Here is an 18,819-nt window from a genome sequence, read left to right on the forward strand (position 1 = left end):
AAACATAATTCTCAAAGAGGTAATGTTTCAATGTAATCTCCAAAGTCTTCCTTCTCACCTTTTTTGTTCTTCTAGAGAATTCTGAACTTAGCCAACTATCTAGATGATTCTTGAGAGTTGACCTTTTCCTGGGGATGGTAAATAAAAGTGGTATCTAATGCTTGGTCGTCCTGGCAGTATTTGTGGACCACTAAAGAAAGCCTTTGGATTTTAGAAAATACAGACAAAAAGACAGAAAGAGACTGATAGAAGAGCGGGTCTGTTACTTTTTAACTGGTGGGAATCTCAACAGAAAGGTTTTGTAGTAAATGTGAGAGGTTAAGGGAACATCCCTATCAAGATAAAAGTCATAGAATGGGAAAATTTAGTTATTATGCATTGATTAGAAGAGAAAAAAAAAAAAAGGCCATTACCTTGTAAATCTTTTCTTTCTGCCTCTCTTCATGAAGACCTGAGTTTGCCAAAATCCTCTTGCTGTGAGCTTTGCTGTATGCAGCAAAATTGCCACTCAGAGGCATTAGACAAGCATATAACATAGGAGGACTCCATAACTTAAGTGTTAAGGCAAGAAGAAAGGTGAAATTATTAAAACTCATTACCTTTTCCAAATTGCTACTTGTCTTTTTGTCATATGCCACTGCTGTAAACCAAAATAATGTAGATTTCAGTGAGGTTTACAACTCAGGTGGGGATTGTTGTATATAACTAAGCACATAAAGCTGAGCATGCTTTCCTGCCTTGTTGTCATTTCTAGAGATATCCAGAAGAGGTCGATGTTTCCTAGCTTTTTGGTTACTCACATTAAACATTTTCAAACGTATGTTTTTGTTTAGTAAATGCTGAGCTGCCTGGAAAGTTTCATCAGAAAGGAAGCAGCAGTATTAACGTGCTTCTTCCTGGGGATTTGAATGTATTTTGTTAGCAGTATAAGGGGAACCAGGGATCAGAGAGACAATATGCAGGCAAATAACTTTGCCGACCACATCATCAGGACTCAAATATTTTAAAATCAACGTTATGGGATTTTAGCTAAATTTTGGTTTTAGAATTGACAGTATTAAGCTGAAATTGTTTTCTGCAAACAGTAAAGCAAAGCTATGAGGACACTGGAGTAGCTCCAGGCATACACAGGAGAAGTGCTAGACCACATCTCTGCTGGCTTCTGATTAGCTTTTCAACTTAAAGCTTTTGAGCACAGCTTTCTCTGATCCCTATGAAGGTCACTGGAATTGCAGCAGTGCAGCTGAGCCTCGTGATTTCTGGAGTAAAGGATGTTATCAGCATCTGCAGCTGAGGATAGCCTTCTGCTGTACTCTTGCTCCCCAAATGATCAGCAAGATTTGTGTGCCAGTGAGAAGAACATCAGGGCCCCATAGTCAGGAGTGCATCTGCAGGCTTTTTGCATGGCAGTAGGTTTATCTTGAAATGACTCATTTGCTATTCAGAAATGTCGGGGGGGGGGAAGGAGGATTTTTAGTCCTGCAGAGTTCCCAGAAATCACTAATTATAGCAGTCATTTTGCATTGGGTATTTTACTTCCATCTTAATAGATGTCTGGGGATGTTTCACAGGTTAGAGTAATTAAAAAAAAATCATATTTCATCTGAAGGAAAGGGGAAGTGAATCTTCTGTATTGACCACTGGCCACTCATCATAGAGCCTCAAATCACAGCTGAACATAGTTTAATGAAGATTAAAGCCTATTAAATAAAAAAGGACTGTTTTCATACTTGTGTTAGCTGACTGGCTGAAAGTATTGCAGTTCCAAACATGTGGGCCTAGAGCATCTTTTAAATGACACCTGGGAATCGTGTATAGATAGAAGCACTAGACAGCACCCTACAAACTATGGGTGAATGACAATAGTTAAGGAAGCCTTTGGGGTCTGTAGTCAGCTTGTAGAGCATTACATACAAGAACACCTGAAAGTAAAGATGACAGGAGAGGTGCAGAGTTAACCACAATGAAGAGGCATGTTGGCTCAGCAGAGAAGCAACTGTATGGTGATGCATTTTTAGATCTGTGCATCTCTGCATGCTAAGTACTATTACCAGCAAATTTCCTTGCTTATTCTGATGGCCACTTGCACAATAATAGCATCTTAGATATCTTCATACACTGTGGGGAAAACAATTTGGTCCATTTAGAACATGTAGATCCAGTCTTGTCACTGCTTCTGGAGGCTTGTGCCCAAAGGTCTGCTCATTCATGCAAGATAGCAATGCAGGAAAAAGGAATGTGCAAAGCCTGTAATTATTCTCACATGCATATTGCTTCCCAACATATTCTCCAGGGTCTTTCAGTTATGCAGTTGTTTTCATTAAGCTCTCTTATTTAAGACAAAATACAGGGTAAACATTTTTGCCCTCCCGCAGTAACCAGTGCCTGCCTAGCCTATCCCCTTGGAACAGGAGCTTGTCAGCAGGATGGCTGTAGTTATTATCATAATACCAGAAATAAGTGTCATTAGGAAAATGCAAATGTATTTTGGTTTCCTTTTCTGTCCCACACTTTTTGCCCCAGTCACAGAGGAGGAATGAGAGCCTTGCTTTCACAAAAACATTCTTTTCACAGCCATGCATTCCTCAGGTTTTTGTATTCCACATTGCAGGCTGGTAAAACCATTTTTTTCTATTTTCATATTTCCCTTGGATGTTTGAAATCCCAGCTCTGACCTTTCTAGCTAACACATGAAAAGCAGAGGAGATGGCTGCTGCAGATGCCATAGGCTGCAAAACCTGCATCTCTCTTGATTTCTAAGAGAAAGAATCCAAACTGCTTACAGAAAGCTTCACATGATTCAAGCTAAACTCGCTGTTCTCTGAAGCCTCACTCAAGGTTTTGGGGTCTTCAGAACAGCTGCTTTGCTGCTTATGAACATTTTGCTGCAAGTTTGTAAACTGTTCAAGGTACTGGAGCAGGAAGGGGGAGAAAGGTGTAATCTAATACTAAATCCAAAGCCAAGTCCTAAAGCACGCACGTTGACCAGCTAAAGCCAGCAAGTTTTGGGTGCACGCAGGGTGTTTTGCACACTGTGTCCTGAAGGGAACCCAGAACCCACAAAGCAGCCCTGCGAGGAGCAGGGTTTCTGTCAAATTTCCAGACTGAGAGGAAAGGGGGGACTGGGCGAACACCTGATATGGGCAAAGTGCAGAAGCAGCTTCAGGTCAGGCTTCACAAAAATCAACCCCTGAGTTTAAAACTAAGCTTTGAGTTTTTTTTGTGTACAGATGAAGCATCCCTTTTCTTACGTTCTTATTTCCCTTCTTTGGAAAATCTTTGTTCCCAGGCAGGTTACAGTCTGGGACTAGGGATATGTTTTTTATTTTAACATTCTACTTAAGGTTTGCCAATTAGGTGCTAGCACGGCCTGCAAGAAGACCAGCGTTGCGCTTTAGGAGACGTGCCAGCAGGAAGCTTTTGTTATTCTGACATTAAGATGTCAAGTTTAAGCGCAGTATTTCGAAAATAAATCTAAATAGTGGTGAGTAACGGGCAGATCCACCACACGCTTGTCGTCTCCCTCGCGGACCCACACAACCATGACACCCCGCCCCCGGCCAGCGCCTGTCGGGAGTTGTAGTCCCCGCCGCGGCGGGGAGGGCCAAGGAGGCTCCCGCTGGAACTACGACTCCCAAGATGCCGCGCGGCGGCGCGGGCCGCGGCCATTACAGCTGCCCCCTCCCCAGCTGAAGGGCCCCTCGTCCTCCGCCGCGCTACGGGGACGACGGCGGAGGCCGCGCGGGAGGGGGAGGGCGGCGGAGCCGGGCCGGGCCGTACCGTACCGTACCGTACCGGGCCGGGCCGGGCCCGCTGTGCTGGCGGGGGCGGTGCTCCCGCTGGCGGCCGGGACTTCCTGTGACGGCCCATTTCCTGCGCGGATGGGGCCGGCGGGGGGCGGTTGCGGCGGGGTCGGCCCCTGACGGGCTCGGTGGCCGCCGGGAGCTCCGCCAGGCAGCGATGCGGGTCCCGGGCCCTGCCGGCAGGCGGCCCCCGCCGTGAGCCGCCCCGCGGGGAGCCGCTGGGCTGCGGCAGGCCGGCCGGCCGGCGCTGCGGGGTGCATGGGGGCGCCCCTCGCCCGCAAAGAGGTACCGCGGGGGGGGGGCGGCTCTGGCAGCCGGGGGCGGCGGGGCGCCGGGCCGGGCCGTGGGGATAACGCCCGTGTCCCGCCCCCCCCCCCTTTCCCCCCACCCCCTGGTTTTGCAGGTGTGACTCCTCCGGAGGACGGCGCTCGGCCCCGCAAGGCCAGCGGCCCCGGAGCCCCGCGGCCGGGCTCCAGGAGCGAAAAATAAAAAAAATAAGGAGGGGGCGCGGGACCCTGAGGAGAGCATCGCCCCCCTTCCCAGGCGGCTGCTGCCTCCCGAGAGATGAAGAAGTTTTTCGACTCGCGTCGGGAGCAGGGCGGCTCTGGCCCCGGGTCGGGCACCAGCGGCGGCGGCGGCGGCAGCGGAGGCCCAGGCAGCGGGTACATCGGCAGGGTGTTCAGCATCGGCCGCCACCAGGTGACGGTGGACGAGGTGCTGGCCGAAGGTAGGAGCCCGGTGCCCTCTGCAGAGCGCCCTGCCGCGCCTCTCGGCCCTCCCTCTCTGCCTCGCAGAGCCGGGAAGGCTTCGGCCTTTCCTGGCACCCCACCTCCCCCTCCGTCCTCGTCTCCCCTCGTATTTGATTGTCCTTGACAGGCGTGCGGGCCGGTGGCATCTGCAGCTGGCGTTTCTGGTCTTCCCATGCATAAGTCCTGTGTGCGTTTGCTGGACTTCTAGTTGTTCGTTGTTTGTGTTTTTTTTTTTTTGTTTGTTTGTTTGTTTTTTAATGTTTTAGGAACTGCAGAGACTTCAGGAGTTAATGGTTTCCCACCTTGAAACTGTGAGGCTTTTTTTTTTTTTTTCCCAAGTCTCTGGTGGAGAGCAAGGTACTGTAAGTAAAGCAGTGGTCTTCCCTCTAACTTTCTTCAACCAAGCCCCTTCATTCCTACCTTAAGCAGGTAGGAAAAATACCCTGGAGTAAATTCCTTGTATATATTTGGCAAGCGCATACGTTGAGTAGAGCTAGCTGTGATCTGGGATGAGGGATTGCTGTTCGTGTGGGGTTTCTGTAGGGGAAATGGTAATCCCAACTGCATTTAAAAAAAAAAAAAATTACAGAACTAAAAACGAATAGTATGAATTATAAAACTCTTATGTGCACAGTCCTTGCTGTGCAACAAGCTGGTGGTATTATTAATATTTGTTTATTTGTAATCAGCACTACTGCTTTAACTGTCATTTTACATTTAATTTGTTTGGACTACAGGGAATCTTATTAATGTCTCTGGCTGGTAACCTTAGCCTCGACCTTCAGAAAAATGTTGGCCTCTGTAGACCTGTTCCTGGTCCATCTATTGTACAGCATCCTTTGCAATTTCACTCAAAACCTGTTTTGTTTTGATCTTGTAATTGTGAAGGAGAGGGTAGCTGTTCTATGAGAGCTGAGTGGGAGGACTTGTGTTGGCTTTTACAGAAAGAACTCTAAAATGGAAAAGGAACTCAATGTATGCTGTATGTGTTCAGGTTTGTGAAAAAGTCACCTCAGTGTAGAAGGAAATAGATCTGTAACTGTCTTTCAGATAGGTTTTGATGCATGCTGAGCTGAGGGGAGCATCAAAAACAGCCCTTCAATGAATAATTACAGTGATTTATTTTTTTTTTTTTCCTGACTTGAAATTTGCAATATGGATTTACCTTGGCTGATACTTGTAAGGCCTTAGGAGTTTAGGAGCTAGACAAGCTAAACCTGAGATGCTCTCAGTCTGTGTTGTTTGTTTGTTTGTTTGTTTTTCTTTTTTTAATGCAGTCTGGCCTTATCCTGATAACATGGGAAAGCGGAGACTTTTTTTTTTTTTTTTGCTGATGAATAATCTGTTGGCAGGTTCTGCCTGGGTGCTGATGGCACCAGGAGGTGTCTGTGTATGTCACTGGGCTCTCTCCTGCCTGGCACGCCCAAACCACAGCCAGCAGAGGTGCTGGAGGGGTGGCACAGATTTTGTGGGCAAAGGGCTGCGGTGTGGATGTGCCAGCCCTCTGTGCCTGCGAGGGCTTCTTGCTGTGACTCCTGTGGACCTGCCTGGCCTCTGGGATAGAGCATGGCCTAGCGTTGACTACAGCGACTGGATCTGCTTGTGCACGCTGAACAAGGAGCAGCAGTCCTGTAAAATGGATGTTAAGTTCTCCTTTCCTGACCATGCTATAAGGCAAAAGACTCTGTGAAATGTGCTAAGCAGTTATTTTCCTCGCAGTGAGACTCCTGGTACAGGCAGTCCAAAATCCCTTTGAGTGGTGAATGAAGCCTCCAAGGAGACAAGAGCAAGGTGACTAATAGGTTTGCAGGTTGTCACCTTTTGAAGGAAATGGAGGGGCAAGTTCCATTTCCTTCATAGGTTATCTCAGGAGTCAACATGGGTTGTAAGTGCTGTAGCTTTGCATACCTCTTGCCTTATGGTATAGCTGTCTGTGTTCCCCAAGTGCTTGTTAAAAAAGAGAAGGAAAAAATAACTTTCATTGACTCAGCTAGAGATCCAGGGATCTCTCACACAACCAGGCCCCTGGACTGTTGAGGCCTGTATCCTTGGTTGGAAAACTGTTCTGTATGTGCAGTGAATTCTGGTGGTTCAGCAGGATTGAAAAGGCAACTTGTGAGGTCTTGGCTATTTCTGCTAAAAGGAAAAGTCTCTTGGGAAGCACTTCCAAGGAGGAGTGTACTACCTGGGAAAGACATATCCTTCATCACTGGTGTTTTAGAAGGGAGAGGATGGGCCTGTGTTCTGGTGCAGTGTGTGAAGTATAGAGAGTAAATGAGATGTAGAAATGGATTAAAAGAAGGATTCTATGACATAGTGTTGGATGGTATGGGGGAGAGCAAGTAACAAGCTAATGAACTGGCTGAATCAGAACTTTCGGAATGAAAGTGTTGGTATTTACCTCAATATGTCAAAGCTGTGACCAGTCGTCCTCAATTGTGCTGAGCAACCCTGCTGAAGAAGACTGCTCCCAGGCCCAGGATGGGCGTCTTAATGCAGGCACTGTGATGTGTGCCAGATGACAGATGTCTCCATGTGTTCGTAGTCTCTTGCGTAGATTCCTCAAAATATCCGATGCAGTTAGGTGCACCCACCCCACCCCTTAAAATAGTTGTCTGGATGCTTGCTTTCCTGGGTGGTGAGGAACAACTCAAGGACCTTCCTTCTGGAAGGAACTGGATGAGAATAATATAAAAGGAACTTGAGCAATTGTTTGTTGTGTTATAATACTATCTATCTATATAAACTCTCTTGCAGTGCATTGCAGTAGGTGATTCTTGGTTGAGTCTCTGTAGTTGTATTCCTTTAATCCACATAATAGTATGAATAATCTCTTGAAAAATTACTGTCAAAGTTTTTATGAGGATTAACTGCTGTGGGAGGTCAGTACTAGCTGGCCTTGGAGATCTGCAAGGCCGTGGTTAAAGGCAATAGACAACATAAGCATGGTGCTGCAGAGGAGTTGAAGGGGTTATTACTGATTTTAATGTGACTTGTGTTTCACCCAGACCTGAGGTGAATGCCCAGGAGGCGTTTGAGTATGTGGGTGCATCAGGCTACTATCTTGCTGTTTTCTTTATGAAAAGAATCCAGAACACTGTGATCGTGTTGGTTTCTGCTTTTTGTTTCTGCCTGTGTTTAAAAAACAAAACAAAAAACAGCACACTGGAGCTAGGAGGAGGAGTGTGTCTATAATGAGTGGGGACCAGGGCAGTGGAAACATTTAAAAGGATGTCAGAGATCAGAAATCTAGGAGTCTGTGGGATGTGCACATGTGGCAGGAGTACCATAAGCCATGTATGCTTATCTGAGCCTAAACGAGTGCAGTGGAGATTGAGTGTCCTGTTTTGGGGGTCTGTGTTCTTGCATTGCTTTGCATACCTGTAAGATTGTAGCAGAGTGCTGAATTGATCCAAGGTATGTAAGCATTGACAGATTTTTTTTTTTTTTTTTTCAGATACTTGTGAGTGTGTGCTGCTAGCTAATGTATGTTTCAAAGCATTCAGTGGTGGATACTACAAACCAATGTAAAATAAACTTAAATTTGTCAGCTGTATTTTTTACTTTGTTTTAAAGAAATTATGAAGGTTTCATTGTGGCCTGATTTAGCAGGTCTGGAGACCGAAGTGTGCATGAAGAGCTTGGTAAGGCTGTGAATGCATGAGCTATGTCTGATGGGGGAAGGTGATCCCAGGAGCTGCCTATTTTGTGTGCCTGGGCTAACTGCAGAGGGCTTCTGCTGGCTGCTGCCTGCCTTACACCCAGTACACCCTTTCCCTGAACTTCTTGTGGTGTGCATCATAACATAACATGAAGTCAGTGACATCCTTTAAAATTACATGTGAACTTCTTCTGAAATAACTTCGACTTTCAAACAAGCTCCATCCAAGAAAAATTTTGCAAATTTATGTGAGCCTCAACCCAATTCCTCTGTGGTTGGGTTCAAGGCATCACTTGCGAAGTGTGTTTTGTCAGTTACTGCTTTCTATTTTCTGCCAAGTGCCAACTACTAGTCAGCTGACCACTGACATTTGGATTAGGAATTAACTATTCTATTCATATTACTCTCTTGGAATGGGATGCTTTGTTTTCCCTTGCTCTTCCTGTATACCTCATGAAGCAGGGCATGTATGCTGTGCTCTGCACTGGTAGATATGGTGTTGGTCCTGCTATCTCCTAGTAATTATTTTTTTATTTTTTTTGAGAGAGAGCAAGCCAGGCAAACTGATGAAGAATCCAAAGTGAGTTGCTGGGTAAATATCAAGGTATCCCAAGTGCTTTGGTGCTTTATCAGCACAGCTTTTGCTAGGGGCGGAGTGCGTGCTATGTCCTTAGCTTTAACCAGGAAGAAAAAGAAAGTGAGTGGATTTAACTGTGTAAAAAGTTGTACAGCCTAGAAACTTGCATTGTCTGTGTTCATTTCTAGGTTTTATGCAACACACCTGTGAAAGGGTCTGGGATTATGTACAGGGATGGCTAGTGTCTTAGATAGCAGCTCTATTAGCTAAAATCATGTGTACTGGCTGTGTTAGACCAGCACAGTTATGGGAGTCAGGTTTCCTTCAGTCTTCTTCTCTGGAAGGTTTTCCGTGGAAAAAAATGAGTTTCTAATTGAAGGTTTCCTGCAACAGCCTTATGAGATGGTCAAATAGGGGACAGCTTAGATTTGGGGTTCTGGTGGGGTGAAAATAAAAGCTTAAACTATGCAACTGGGATCTTGCAGAAGAGTTCTGGTAGCTGTATCTGAAGTGGCTACTAACCTCTGCTCGCAACCCCAGCAGTGATAGTTTGGATCCAAGAAGAATAGGTACTCCCATAATGTTTTTATTATGTACAGGCCTTCTTCCCTTTTGTCCTGGAGCCATCGATAGTTGAAGAGAGCAGGTGGTAGGTTATAAATGTGCTGAAGACAAGCTGGAATCCACTTTGGGTTTAGCACTTGCTGCCTTTCAAGCTCACACACCTGCATTAATCATCCCTAATAGGGGGCAGAACTGATTAGGTGCTGCATGCTTGTGTTAAGAATGGAAGCTGCTTCCTTTGAAGATTTTTTTTTTTTTTTCAGTGAAAACGAAGCATCAGAGAGATTGTACCCATTGGAACAGCAGCTTGCCAGCTGCAGGACTTGCTGCTGCTCTTCTGGAAAGCCACAACAGATTTGGCTGGGTTTATACTGTTTACTTGTGTTTCCCATGTGGAAGGGAACAGGAAGTCTCTGAGGAGAAACATGTCATAAGCAAGCTGGGTTTATAGAACTCTCTTTTGATAGTGAGGGGTAACTGAAGAAATAAGTTTCCTGGGAAAGGATTCCTCCATTCCTCATTCTTGGATGGGGGTAAGAGAGGGATGTCTCTGTGGCAATAAGATATTAGATCAAATCCTGGCTGCTGTACTTCTTTGGTAATAGGAACAATGCTGCCAGCAATTTAGAAGTACAAGGAAGAGAGGTGGAAAGGCCTAACTGCAACACAGTTGCAAGGTATTTTCTCTCATTTCTGGATTTCTGTCATTATGGCAACTTTCCTTTTTTCCTCTTGTGGGAGGTACAGGAATTGCTGCTTAGTGAAGTGAAGGTTATTGATAGCTGTCTATAATACGATGCAGTAGAACGAATGGTAGAATCACATAGAACGATTGCTTGGAAGGGACCTTGCAAACCATCTAGTTCCAACCTCCCAGCCATTGGCAGGGATGTCACCCGCTAGATAAGTTGCCCAAGGCCTTCTACAACCTGGCCTCCAACACCTCCAGTGATGGGGCATCCCCAGCTCCTCTGGGCAGCCTGTTCCAGTGCTTCACCACTTTCTGAGTGAAGAGTTTCTTCCTTATGTCCGATCAAGATCTTCCCTCTTTTAGTTTAAATCCATCCCCCCTTGTCCTGTCAATGTCTGCCCAAGCAAAAATGAAAGCAGAGGAGAGCTGCCACAGCTCCTCTAATATTAGGATCTCTTGTCAGACTGTTGCCAAAGTATCTGAGCTCTGGCACAGCCTTCAAAAATGTCCTTCCATTCCTTTCAGGGCTGCTGGGAAGTATTATACTGAGATATGAAGGTGAAGCAATGCAGAGTATGCGTGGCCAAGTCAGGAACTGATCTCTGGCCTTCCAGATTGAGTGCTTTAATTGCAGTCTGTGTTTTCTCTCAAGTGCTGCCTCTGTCTGTTTTCGATGGGTGTGCTCTTGGCACATGTGATTTGGGCATAAATTTATGCTTGCTCTGTGGCAGAACCCATACTGACATCAGGACCCCAGGCCATGTGTCACAGGATTCGATTAAAGACTTTTTTGGAACAGAGTCTCATTGCATCTGGTTTGCTTCATGACTTTGCAGAAACAAATTACGTACCAGTGATGGGTGATCTCATAGATTAAAATAAACAAACAAACAAAAAAGCCACCAGCAGCTGGGTTCCCTGAGCAGAGACTTTGCATACCTAAATATCCACCTTAGTGTTGAGCCAGATGCTGGTGCTATGAAAAGGACAGGTAGATCTGTTTTTGATTTTTTTGCTGTTAGGAACACGCAGATTTTATCTCTTATTTGATGTTCGTAGGGCTGCAAAAAGGAAGAGACACCAAAATCTGCCTGTGTGCATTTAAAAATGCCATCTAGCATGCTACTCTGGAAGGTGTGATAGTAAAATAAACGGTTTTATGAAGGTATATAAATGCACAGCTGTTATTCAGACCCTGAAACTTTAGCTTGTCTGCTTTACTTCTGTAAGATAAGCGATTCTTGCAAAGTTGATGTCCGCTTTGCTGCACAACTCAAATGATGGCAGTAAAATAAAGTCAAAGCTTGTCCCTTAAAGAAGTGCAGAATGCCCCGTGCAAAGTGTGACATGGTGTGGTGTGTGTAGGTGTTCCCTGAATGTCAGCTGATGTTCAAAGTGTCAGGATGAGCAAAATGAACCTTTGGTTTGATATGGTGTACCCATTTTGGTGGCTTTATTGCCATCCTGGCTTGCACATGGAAGCTGTTAAGATGTGGGAATGAGAGTGATATCAATCTCAGGCTTTTGAAGTGTAATACTTAAAAATGAACAGAAGTAATGAGGGCTTGTGAGAATAAGGGCTTGCCCAGAGGAGGGCTACTAAGATGATGAGAGGACTGGAGCACCTGTTGTACGAGGACAGGCTGAGAGAACTGGGCCTGTTTAGCCTGGAAAAGAGAAGGTGCGGGGAGACCTCATCAATGTATATACGTATCTGAGGGGAGGGTGTTGAGAGAGCGGAACTGGTCTCTTTTCAGTTGTGCCCAGCGACAGGACGAGAGGCAACAGGCACAAACTGAAGCACAGGAGGTTCCAGCTCAGTATGAGAGGGCACTTCTTTACTGGGACAGTGCTCTGGGACAGGCTGCCCAGAGAGGCTGTGGAGTCTCCTTCTCTGGAGACATTCAAAACCTGCCTGGATGCCATCCTGTGCAATGTGCTCTAGATGATCCTGCCGGCAGGGGGGTTGGACTAGTTGATCTTCAGAGGTCCCTTCCAACCTTGGCTGTTCTGTGCTTCTGAGAAGTGCATGAAGGTATGGGCCTATTGCTTCATGTGCCTTCACTGCGTGGCCTACCTGCAAAGTCAGTGATGCTTTAGTTACCTGTCATGACCCTCTGAAGGATTAATTGCCTCTGACTTGTAAAGTACTTCAGTAATAAAGACTTCATACATTGTTTTGTTGCTGCTTTAAAGGAGTGGGGGGAATGGATAGGAAATCCCTGCCTTATAACTGCAGTGCCTTCATGTGAAGGCTTTTGTGGCTGCTGTTGACTCTGGGGCTGTGGCCTGATAACTCTCCTCATGATCTGTGGCAGGAAGTATTTAATACCAGGGAATGTGTAAGTCAGTATATCTTTCACAAAGTTACTAAATATCCTTTTAAGTTATGAGAAGCATATGTGAAAGCATGTATGTGTGCTGTGGTGGTTCTACCTGCTTTCCACCACAACCTCTCTCTCAATCTCCCTCCTGGAAGGGAAAGTGGGAGAAAATATGTTGGAGAGGGCTCGAGGGTTGAGATAAGGACAGGGAGAGCATTCCAGAATTATCATCACAGGCAAAACAAACTCAGCATAGGAAAATTATTAAAATTTATTACTTATTATTAACAAGCTACAGCAGTGAGAAATTACAAGCAAACTAAAAACACCTTCTCCCCATCCACCATCTTCTATGTCCTCCCCCTGAGCAGTGCAGGGGAACAGGGACTGGGGGCTGTAGTCCGTTCCTAACACTTCATCTTTGCTGTTCCTTCTGGGTCACTCTCTGCCCCTGTTCCAAACTGGAGTCCGTCCCACAGGTTACAGTCCTTCCCAAACTGATCCTGTGCAGGCTTTCTGCAGGCAACAGCTCTTCAAAAACTGATCCAAATAGAGGTCTGTGCCACAGGGTCCATCCATCAGGAGCACACTGCTCCAACCTGGGTCCCTCAAGGGGCAGCAGTTCCTGCTGGGTCACCTGTGTGGTCTCCTGTCTACAGCATGCAGTCCATCCTAGGGACTGCTCCTGTGGGGGGTTCTCCCCAGGCCGCAGCTTCCTTCGGGGCACACCCACCTGCTCCGCTGTGGGCTCCTCCACGGGCTGCAGTGTGGAGATCTGCTCCATGTGGGACCCATGGGCTGCAGGGAGACAGCCTGCTCCACCAGGGGCCTTGCCACAGGGGACTTCTGCTCTGGTGCCTGGAGCACCTCCTGCGCTCCTTCTGCACAGACCTTGGTGGCTGCAGAGAGCTTTCTCACTCCTCCCTGTTCCAGCTGCTCTTGTTCAGCAGTTTTTTTCCCTTTCTTACAGAGGCTCTCACGAAGGCGCTGCCACCATCGCTTTTTGGCTCAGCTCTGGGCAGCAGTGGGTCTCTTTGGAGCACTCTGGAACCAGCCTGTATCTAACATGGGGCAGCTGCTGTATTCTCATCACAGAGGACACCCCTGCAGCACCCTGCTACCAGAACCTGTCCATGTAAACTCAGTACATATGTATACACTTGCACATTAACACCCTTGCCTTTCTTTTTCAGCTGGATATCGTAGCACATCTTGTTAGGCATAAGCAGGGCATGCAGAGAGTGAATAACAAATGGCACTGTGAGATTCAGCACAAATAGACAAGAGCTGTTGGGTGGAGGGAAGAGGCAGTGGGATGTTTCTGGGGAGAGATTTGGGTTAAGGGCAGAGATACAGGATGGTTCAGTGGCTGGGAGAGAAATATTCTTTCCATGTAGGATCCCTGTTGCTTTGACTAGTGTTCTGCAAATGTTCCATTAGGTAATGTACATGCTTGAGAGGTGTCTGCCATACTCATCTGATGCCTGCGTGACATAGTTCCCACCTTGTGGTGCAGGCAGTGTCAGCAGGATGCTCGTAACCATGTTGGGGAGTAGGTGGTCCAGAGACCAGCTGATGTGCACTGCATACTGCCAGAAATTTCAGCAAGCTCATCTTGCAAAGTTGGGTGTTCTGACCCGCTCTCATTAGTGGCTGCGTATTCATGACGGCCCTGTTACGAATAAGTGAATTCAGACACGTGTAAGATGACACAAGAAGCCAGACCCAGTTGTCAGCTGGTGTGATCCTGCTCTCTTCTTTGGTTGTGCTTGTGAGGGGAATTAAAGTGCATCACAGAGCACTGGTGTGTGGAGTGTGGAATAGCAAAGGGTAAAGGAGAGGCAGTACGGCAGAGAGAAAGGGAAGGGACAGTACAGGCTTGGGTCAGACTTGGTACTGGGGTGCCTTGAGTGCATTTTCCTGGAAGTCAGAGCCTTCTTTTGGCCTTTACGTGTGGCTTTTACCATAGGAGGTGTTCTTACAGGTAGATGATTAATACATGAATGTACCTTTCCGTTTCTCTACCTGATTACCAGTTGTGGTTTGAACTGTTGTGCTCTCTGCTCTTCAGAGAATGTAAGGGTCTCCGTGTACTAGGTATCATTCAACCTGTGGTTCTGTGCATGGTTGTTCCCCTTCTCTTCTCTGCAAAGTAGACAAACAGATGATAGAAGAAAGGTTTAACAAAGTATTTTACAAATGAGAAACTGAAGCCCATGAAGACGTATTGATTTGATAAGGGCTACACAGGCAAGCAGTGACAAAGCCTTGTATTAAATGCAAATGTAACTCCTTGTCTGGTTCTTTAACCACAGTGTCGTTAATATTCATGACTGCATAGAATTGAGGAATTTTTATCATGGATTAGGGCCTGGTGTGACATGCTGCAGACACAGAACAAAGACCGTCCGTGCTCCTGGGAGGTGCCTGGCTGCCCTCGCTTGTGCCTGCTGAGGCTCAGCATTTTTGTTTGGTACAGAAACAAGCTTGTGTGCCACTTTTTAGGAGTCATGTTCAGAAAGCAGCATCTCTAGGTGCCAGCAGCAGTAATCTTACAGCAGATCATGACGTGATAATTAATGCACAGTATCTTCTAATGATCTGTTGTTATTCAGAGACCACATGAAGCGCACAAACTCAACCTTGCTCACATAGCATTCAACAGAACATGTGACAGGATTAAACATGTATTGGATTTTTTTAAATTAAAATGATGCTATTTTTGGAGTGGGACAGATGGTGATTTTCTACCTTTTGCTTTTGTTTTAAAATTTAACAACATAAGAAGCACTTTGTACCTTTGAAGCTTTTTTGTCACCGAGCAGGCTAGAAATGTCTATGCCACTATATAATATCTAAGTTGGGCTTCTCAAGCAGTTATATAATTTCATTAGAGCTGATGAATTCAACCCCTAATATTATGGGATTTATGAGTAACAGTCACAAGACTGCAGTTTTGGACCCCTGCAACCCTTTCCTGTTCTGGACATCTGACAAATGAACAGCCAGGCATGTGCCTATTCATATCTTTCCTTCCTCACCGATGTATATGTGGAAAAACTCGAAGCCCTGCTGCATGTAGGGGTGACTTTTAAATGTGTGTTGTTTGTTTGTTTGTTCTCTTTTTCCTCCTCTCCCTTGGCTGAATGATAAATACGGTATGCTCCTGACTAACTGGTGGTTTGAATTCCCTGAGAGCTGTCTGGCCTGATAGTAGATACCTCTCTCCATCCTTGGCATGTACTGAGGAGTTGAAAAGTTCATTGCTGTCTTCAGGGTTTGATTAGCATATTCTCTTGCAGAGAAGTGTTACGTAGTCCTTAACTGGTGGTTTTGTGTTACACAGTGAGGTGGCACTTCTATGGCTCATGAGTATACCTATAGTCATACTGGAGAACTAAAAAGGTTGAAGTCTGGATTCCTGGGTTTAAGTGGAAGAAACTTGTTTAAAACAAACCTGCGTATGCTGTTGTGGAGGCCTTATAGTACCACATGGGCTGTAAGCTGGAGTGTTTCCTAGAATGTATGCATTAGGGTATCTCTTGTCTTTTAATGCTTTTAATGCTGTTTTGCTCAGTAGAGATGTCTGGGTGCTACCATAGTAATCAAAATTCCTAAATGTCTAACTTGTCTGTTGCCATGAGCTCTCTTTGGAACCTTGCATAATCGCTTCTCAAATGGCACTTGCTGTTTCCATAGCACTTAAGGGCTCCAGTAAGCCCAATCTGGTTGGCCCCTGCAAGCAAGTCCAGTTTAAAAAAAAAAAAAAAAGTCTCTGCCCTAGCCAGTCTTGGTTTCTCATTCCGCTATGGCTACAGACCTGCTCTCTGCTCAGCTAGTGTTGTTTTTCTCTCCAGCCCTGTCAGTGCAATTCTCTACTTCTTTGCCTCTTCCAGTGCAGTTTTTCAACTGCATGCAGTTGCAGCAGCCTCTTGCTGGTTTTGTGGTTCGAGTCATGTTTACTCAGAAAGTCATGCTCTGCTGCATGTTTATGCCATTGCTAATTTCACTTGGAGGTGAACGAGGTCTCAGATGTTGTTAGCAGCTGCTTGGAATAATAGCAGCTGAAACGTGCTTTTTAGAGAGCTGACTGATAACAAATGTTGTTGTTTTTTTAAAGATGCGAGTTATTCAAGACATGTTAATTTTTATTTATCTATTTATGTCTTACAGTGGAAGTTCACCAGTTGTTGCAATAGTGGGAGCTGAATCTGTCTTGCTGAGTAACCTACTTGGAGGCAGTGTACCTTGCTGCACAGTAATAAAACACTGCTCCGTCAGCTTCGAGTTTCCAAGTCTGCCCATCAGGGAGGAATCAAATGGAAGCACAAGACTGTAAAGCAGAGCACATGCCTAGCTAATCTACCCACATGAATATCTAAACTTGCTTCCTGTTTTGAAGCCTAATGCAATTCTGTAGCCTTTAGTGGGCTATTTGTTACAAATATTTATAACAGCAATTTCATTAGATTTAATACCCCTAAATCAGGGTGTTCAGGCTGAGAGCTATATTCTTGGAGGATGGGTAGTGTGAGAAGCTGTTGTAGCCCTTGGACTAGAACTTTTTAAAAGTACGTTTAATGTACAGGATGATTCTTGCCCAGTGATTATTTCAGGCTTGATAACAGATTAATTTCCTTTCCTATTTCCCACCATTCCCTTCCCTCCTTTCTCTGCTGCCTTGTGACTTACAGGTTCCTTTTCTCACCTTCTCCATAGAGCTGCCAGGAGCCGAGGGAGTGTCATCTCAGGGAGAGGGGTAGATCTTGAAGACCTGTCACGAGATACGGCCCTGAAAATGTGGAGAAATTAAGTTCATCTGTTTTAAATCAGGCCCATCAAAATAAACCCTGGAAAAGTGAGGGAGAGGCACTTTAGCTTTTTCCATGTCATCAACACACCGAAAATGCCTGCAATTTAAATGTTTTGTGGCTGTTTATGTTAAAGATAATTGTTCACCCTAAAATTCCCAACAAACCCTAGAGAACCAGTCATATTTTCCTAAACTTAGGAGAGGTAAAGACCGTGCTTCTGTTCTGCAGTGGGTAACGTTTTTGGTTGTATCATTCTGCACAATTTAGGGTAGACACTCCTGACCGTGACTGCCACGCGAACATTAACTATGACATTCTACGTAAAAAGCACCCAGAAAGAGGGTGGAGCCTGTAAATCTAAATCTGCCTTGTCATGGCCTAGTTATTGCAGCAATGACACTAAGCGAGAGCCCTGTAATTATGTTGGTAATATTGGATAATCACATTAGGATTCTCAGCTATGGTAAGTCTATGTAGGGCTAACTAAGTCTCTGCTTCACTCTTGCTGAGAATCTGGCCCATCAGCTCTACATGAGCTTAAGCCTTTGTTTTACCTTGGGAGAAGTCCTTTGCTACGTTAAATATGTTAGATGCTCTATTAAAGTTTGTCTGGTGGTATTTAAAGACTAGATGTTAAGTAACGCTGCAGCTGGAGCTGAGAGAGCTACTGCTGTCCTGGGCAATGAGAGGAATCTTTAAATTACGGGGCTCTGGCTGCACACCTTGGGCTTTGCAGTTCTTTGCCTTGCTGGTGCCTGTTGTCTAATGGATGTGCATGACACTGGAGGGATTGTTGCTTCTTTTTTTCCCCCTTTCCCCCACCCACTGCATCAGCCGTGCAGTAGTTCCACTGTGTACCTGACACAAAGCTGATGCAGATGCTGGGCTCTCCAAGTCCAGTGAACTTGCTTAGCATGAAGCTGCTGAAGAGATTCTCTCTGGCCAGCAGCGGAAGCTTCTCTTGTTTTGAATGTTTGAATAAAATATGCAGACTGTATTGCTAATACGCGCAACATTACTTTGCAGAGACCAAATTGTTTCTAGCTGGAATGTGAGCTTTGTGGGGTATTTCTTGCTGCTTGAAATGCTTATCAGTGGTGGAAGAGAGCAGAGCCTGATGCCTGAGCCTTGAGACCTGGAGTTCCAGCACTGCATGTGCAGTTCTCCTGCCTGCCACAGGCTGTGTGAAACACGAGACTGAATGTGAGTTCAGGACTTTCTCTGCTCAGAACTGGTGTTGATATAAATATAAACCACGTGAACTGGGAATTTACCTTGATGTCCCAGGACTGCTTTCCTGTATAGATGAATATCCGAAGGTTAAACTCCCAGAGCTGTATCTTTCCTCTTGGAAAGGAGCATGGGGAGCTTCACAGGGTCTGCTCCTGGGTGTGAAAGGTCCTGCATTACTTTTTCCACCATCTCATTTACTTCATAGCTACTAGGCCTGCAGAGATGATGGGCCTTGGTTCTCTGTGTTTTAGAGGCCTTGAGATGAAGGAGAACCCCAACAGTAGTATGCAGAGACCAGTGGTCCATATTCCCAATACATAGAGTTCATCTTAATAGCTTGTTCCAAATGCTATTCTCACCAGCCAAAAGCAGCTAGGAGAGGCAGGGGCAGGCCTTTTCAGTT

The 18,819-nt window shown here is 45.6% G+C and overlaps 1 protein-coding gene across 10 annotated transcripts in view; it reads left to right on the forward strand.

Moving 5' to 3' along the window:
* The first annotated feature begins 3,854 nt into the window (after window positions 1–3,854).
* Window positions 3,855–18,819, forward strand: part of AAK1 (AP2 associated kinase 1) — an 84,456-nt gene continuing 69,491 nt past the window's right edge. For 3 of the 10 annotated variants that reach the window (XM_082779706.1, XM_082779705.1, XM_082779698.1), the window contains exons 1-2: window positions 3,860–4,088; window positions 4,207–4,530. In XM_082779706.1, the coding sequence (XP_082635832.1) occupies window positions 4,368–4,530 (163 nt within the window). In that variant the 5' untranslated portion in view covers window positions 3,860–4,088; window positions 4,207–4,367. Of the gene's footprint in view, window positions 4,089–4,206; window positions 4,531–18,819 lie in introns of all 10 variants that reach the window. The other 7 variants (XM_082779700.1, XM_082779699.1, XM_082779704.1 and 4 more) reach the window with 5 other exon arrangements.

This window comes from Aythya marila, assembly GCF_965140915.1.
Source record: "Aythya marila genome assembly, chromosome: 26".
NCBI classification, from domain to species: Eukaryota; Metazoa; Chordata; class Aves; order Anseriformes; family Anatidae; genus Aythya; species Aythya marila.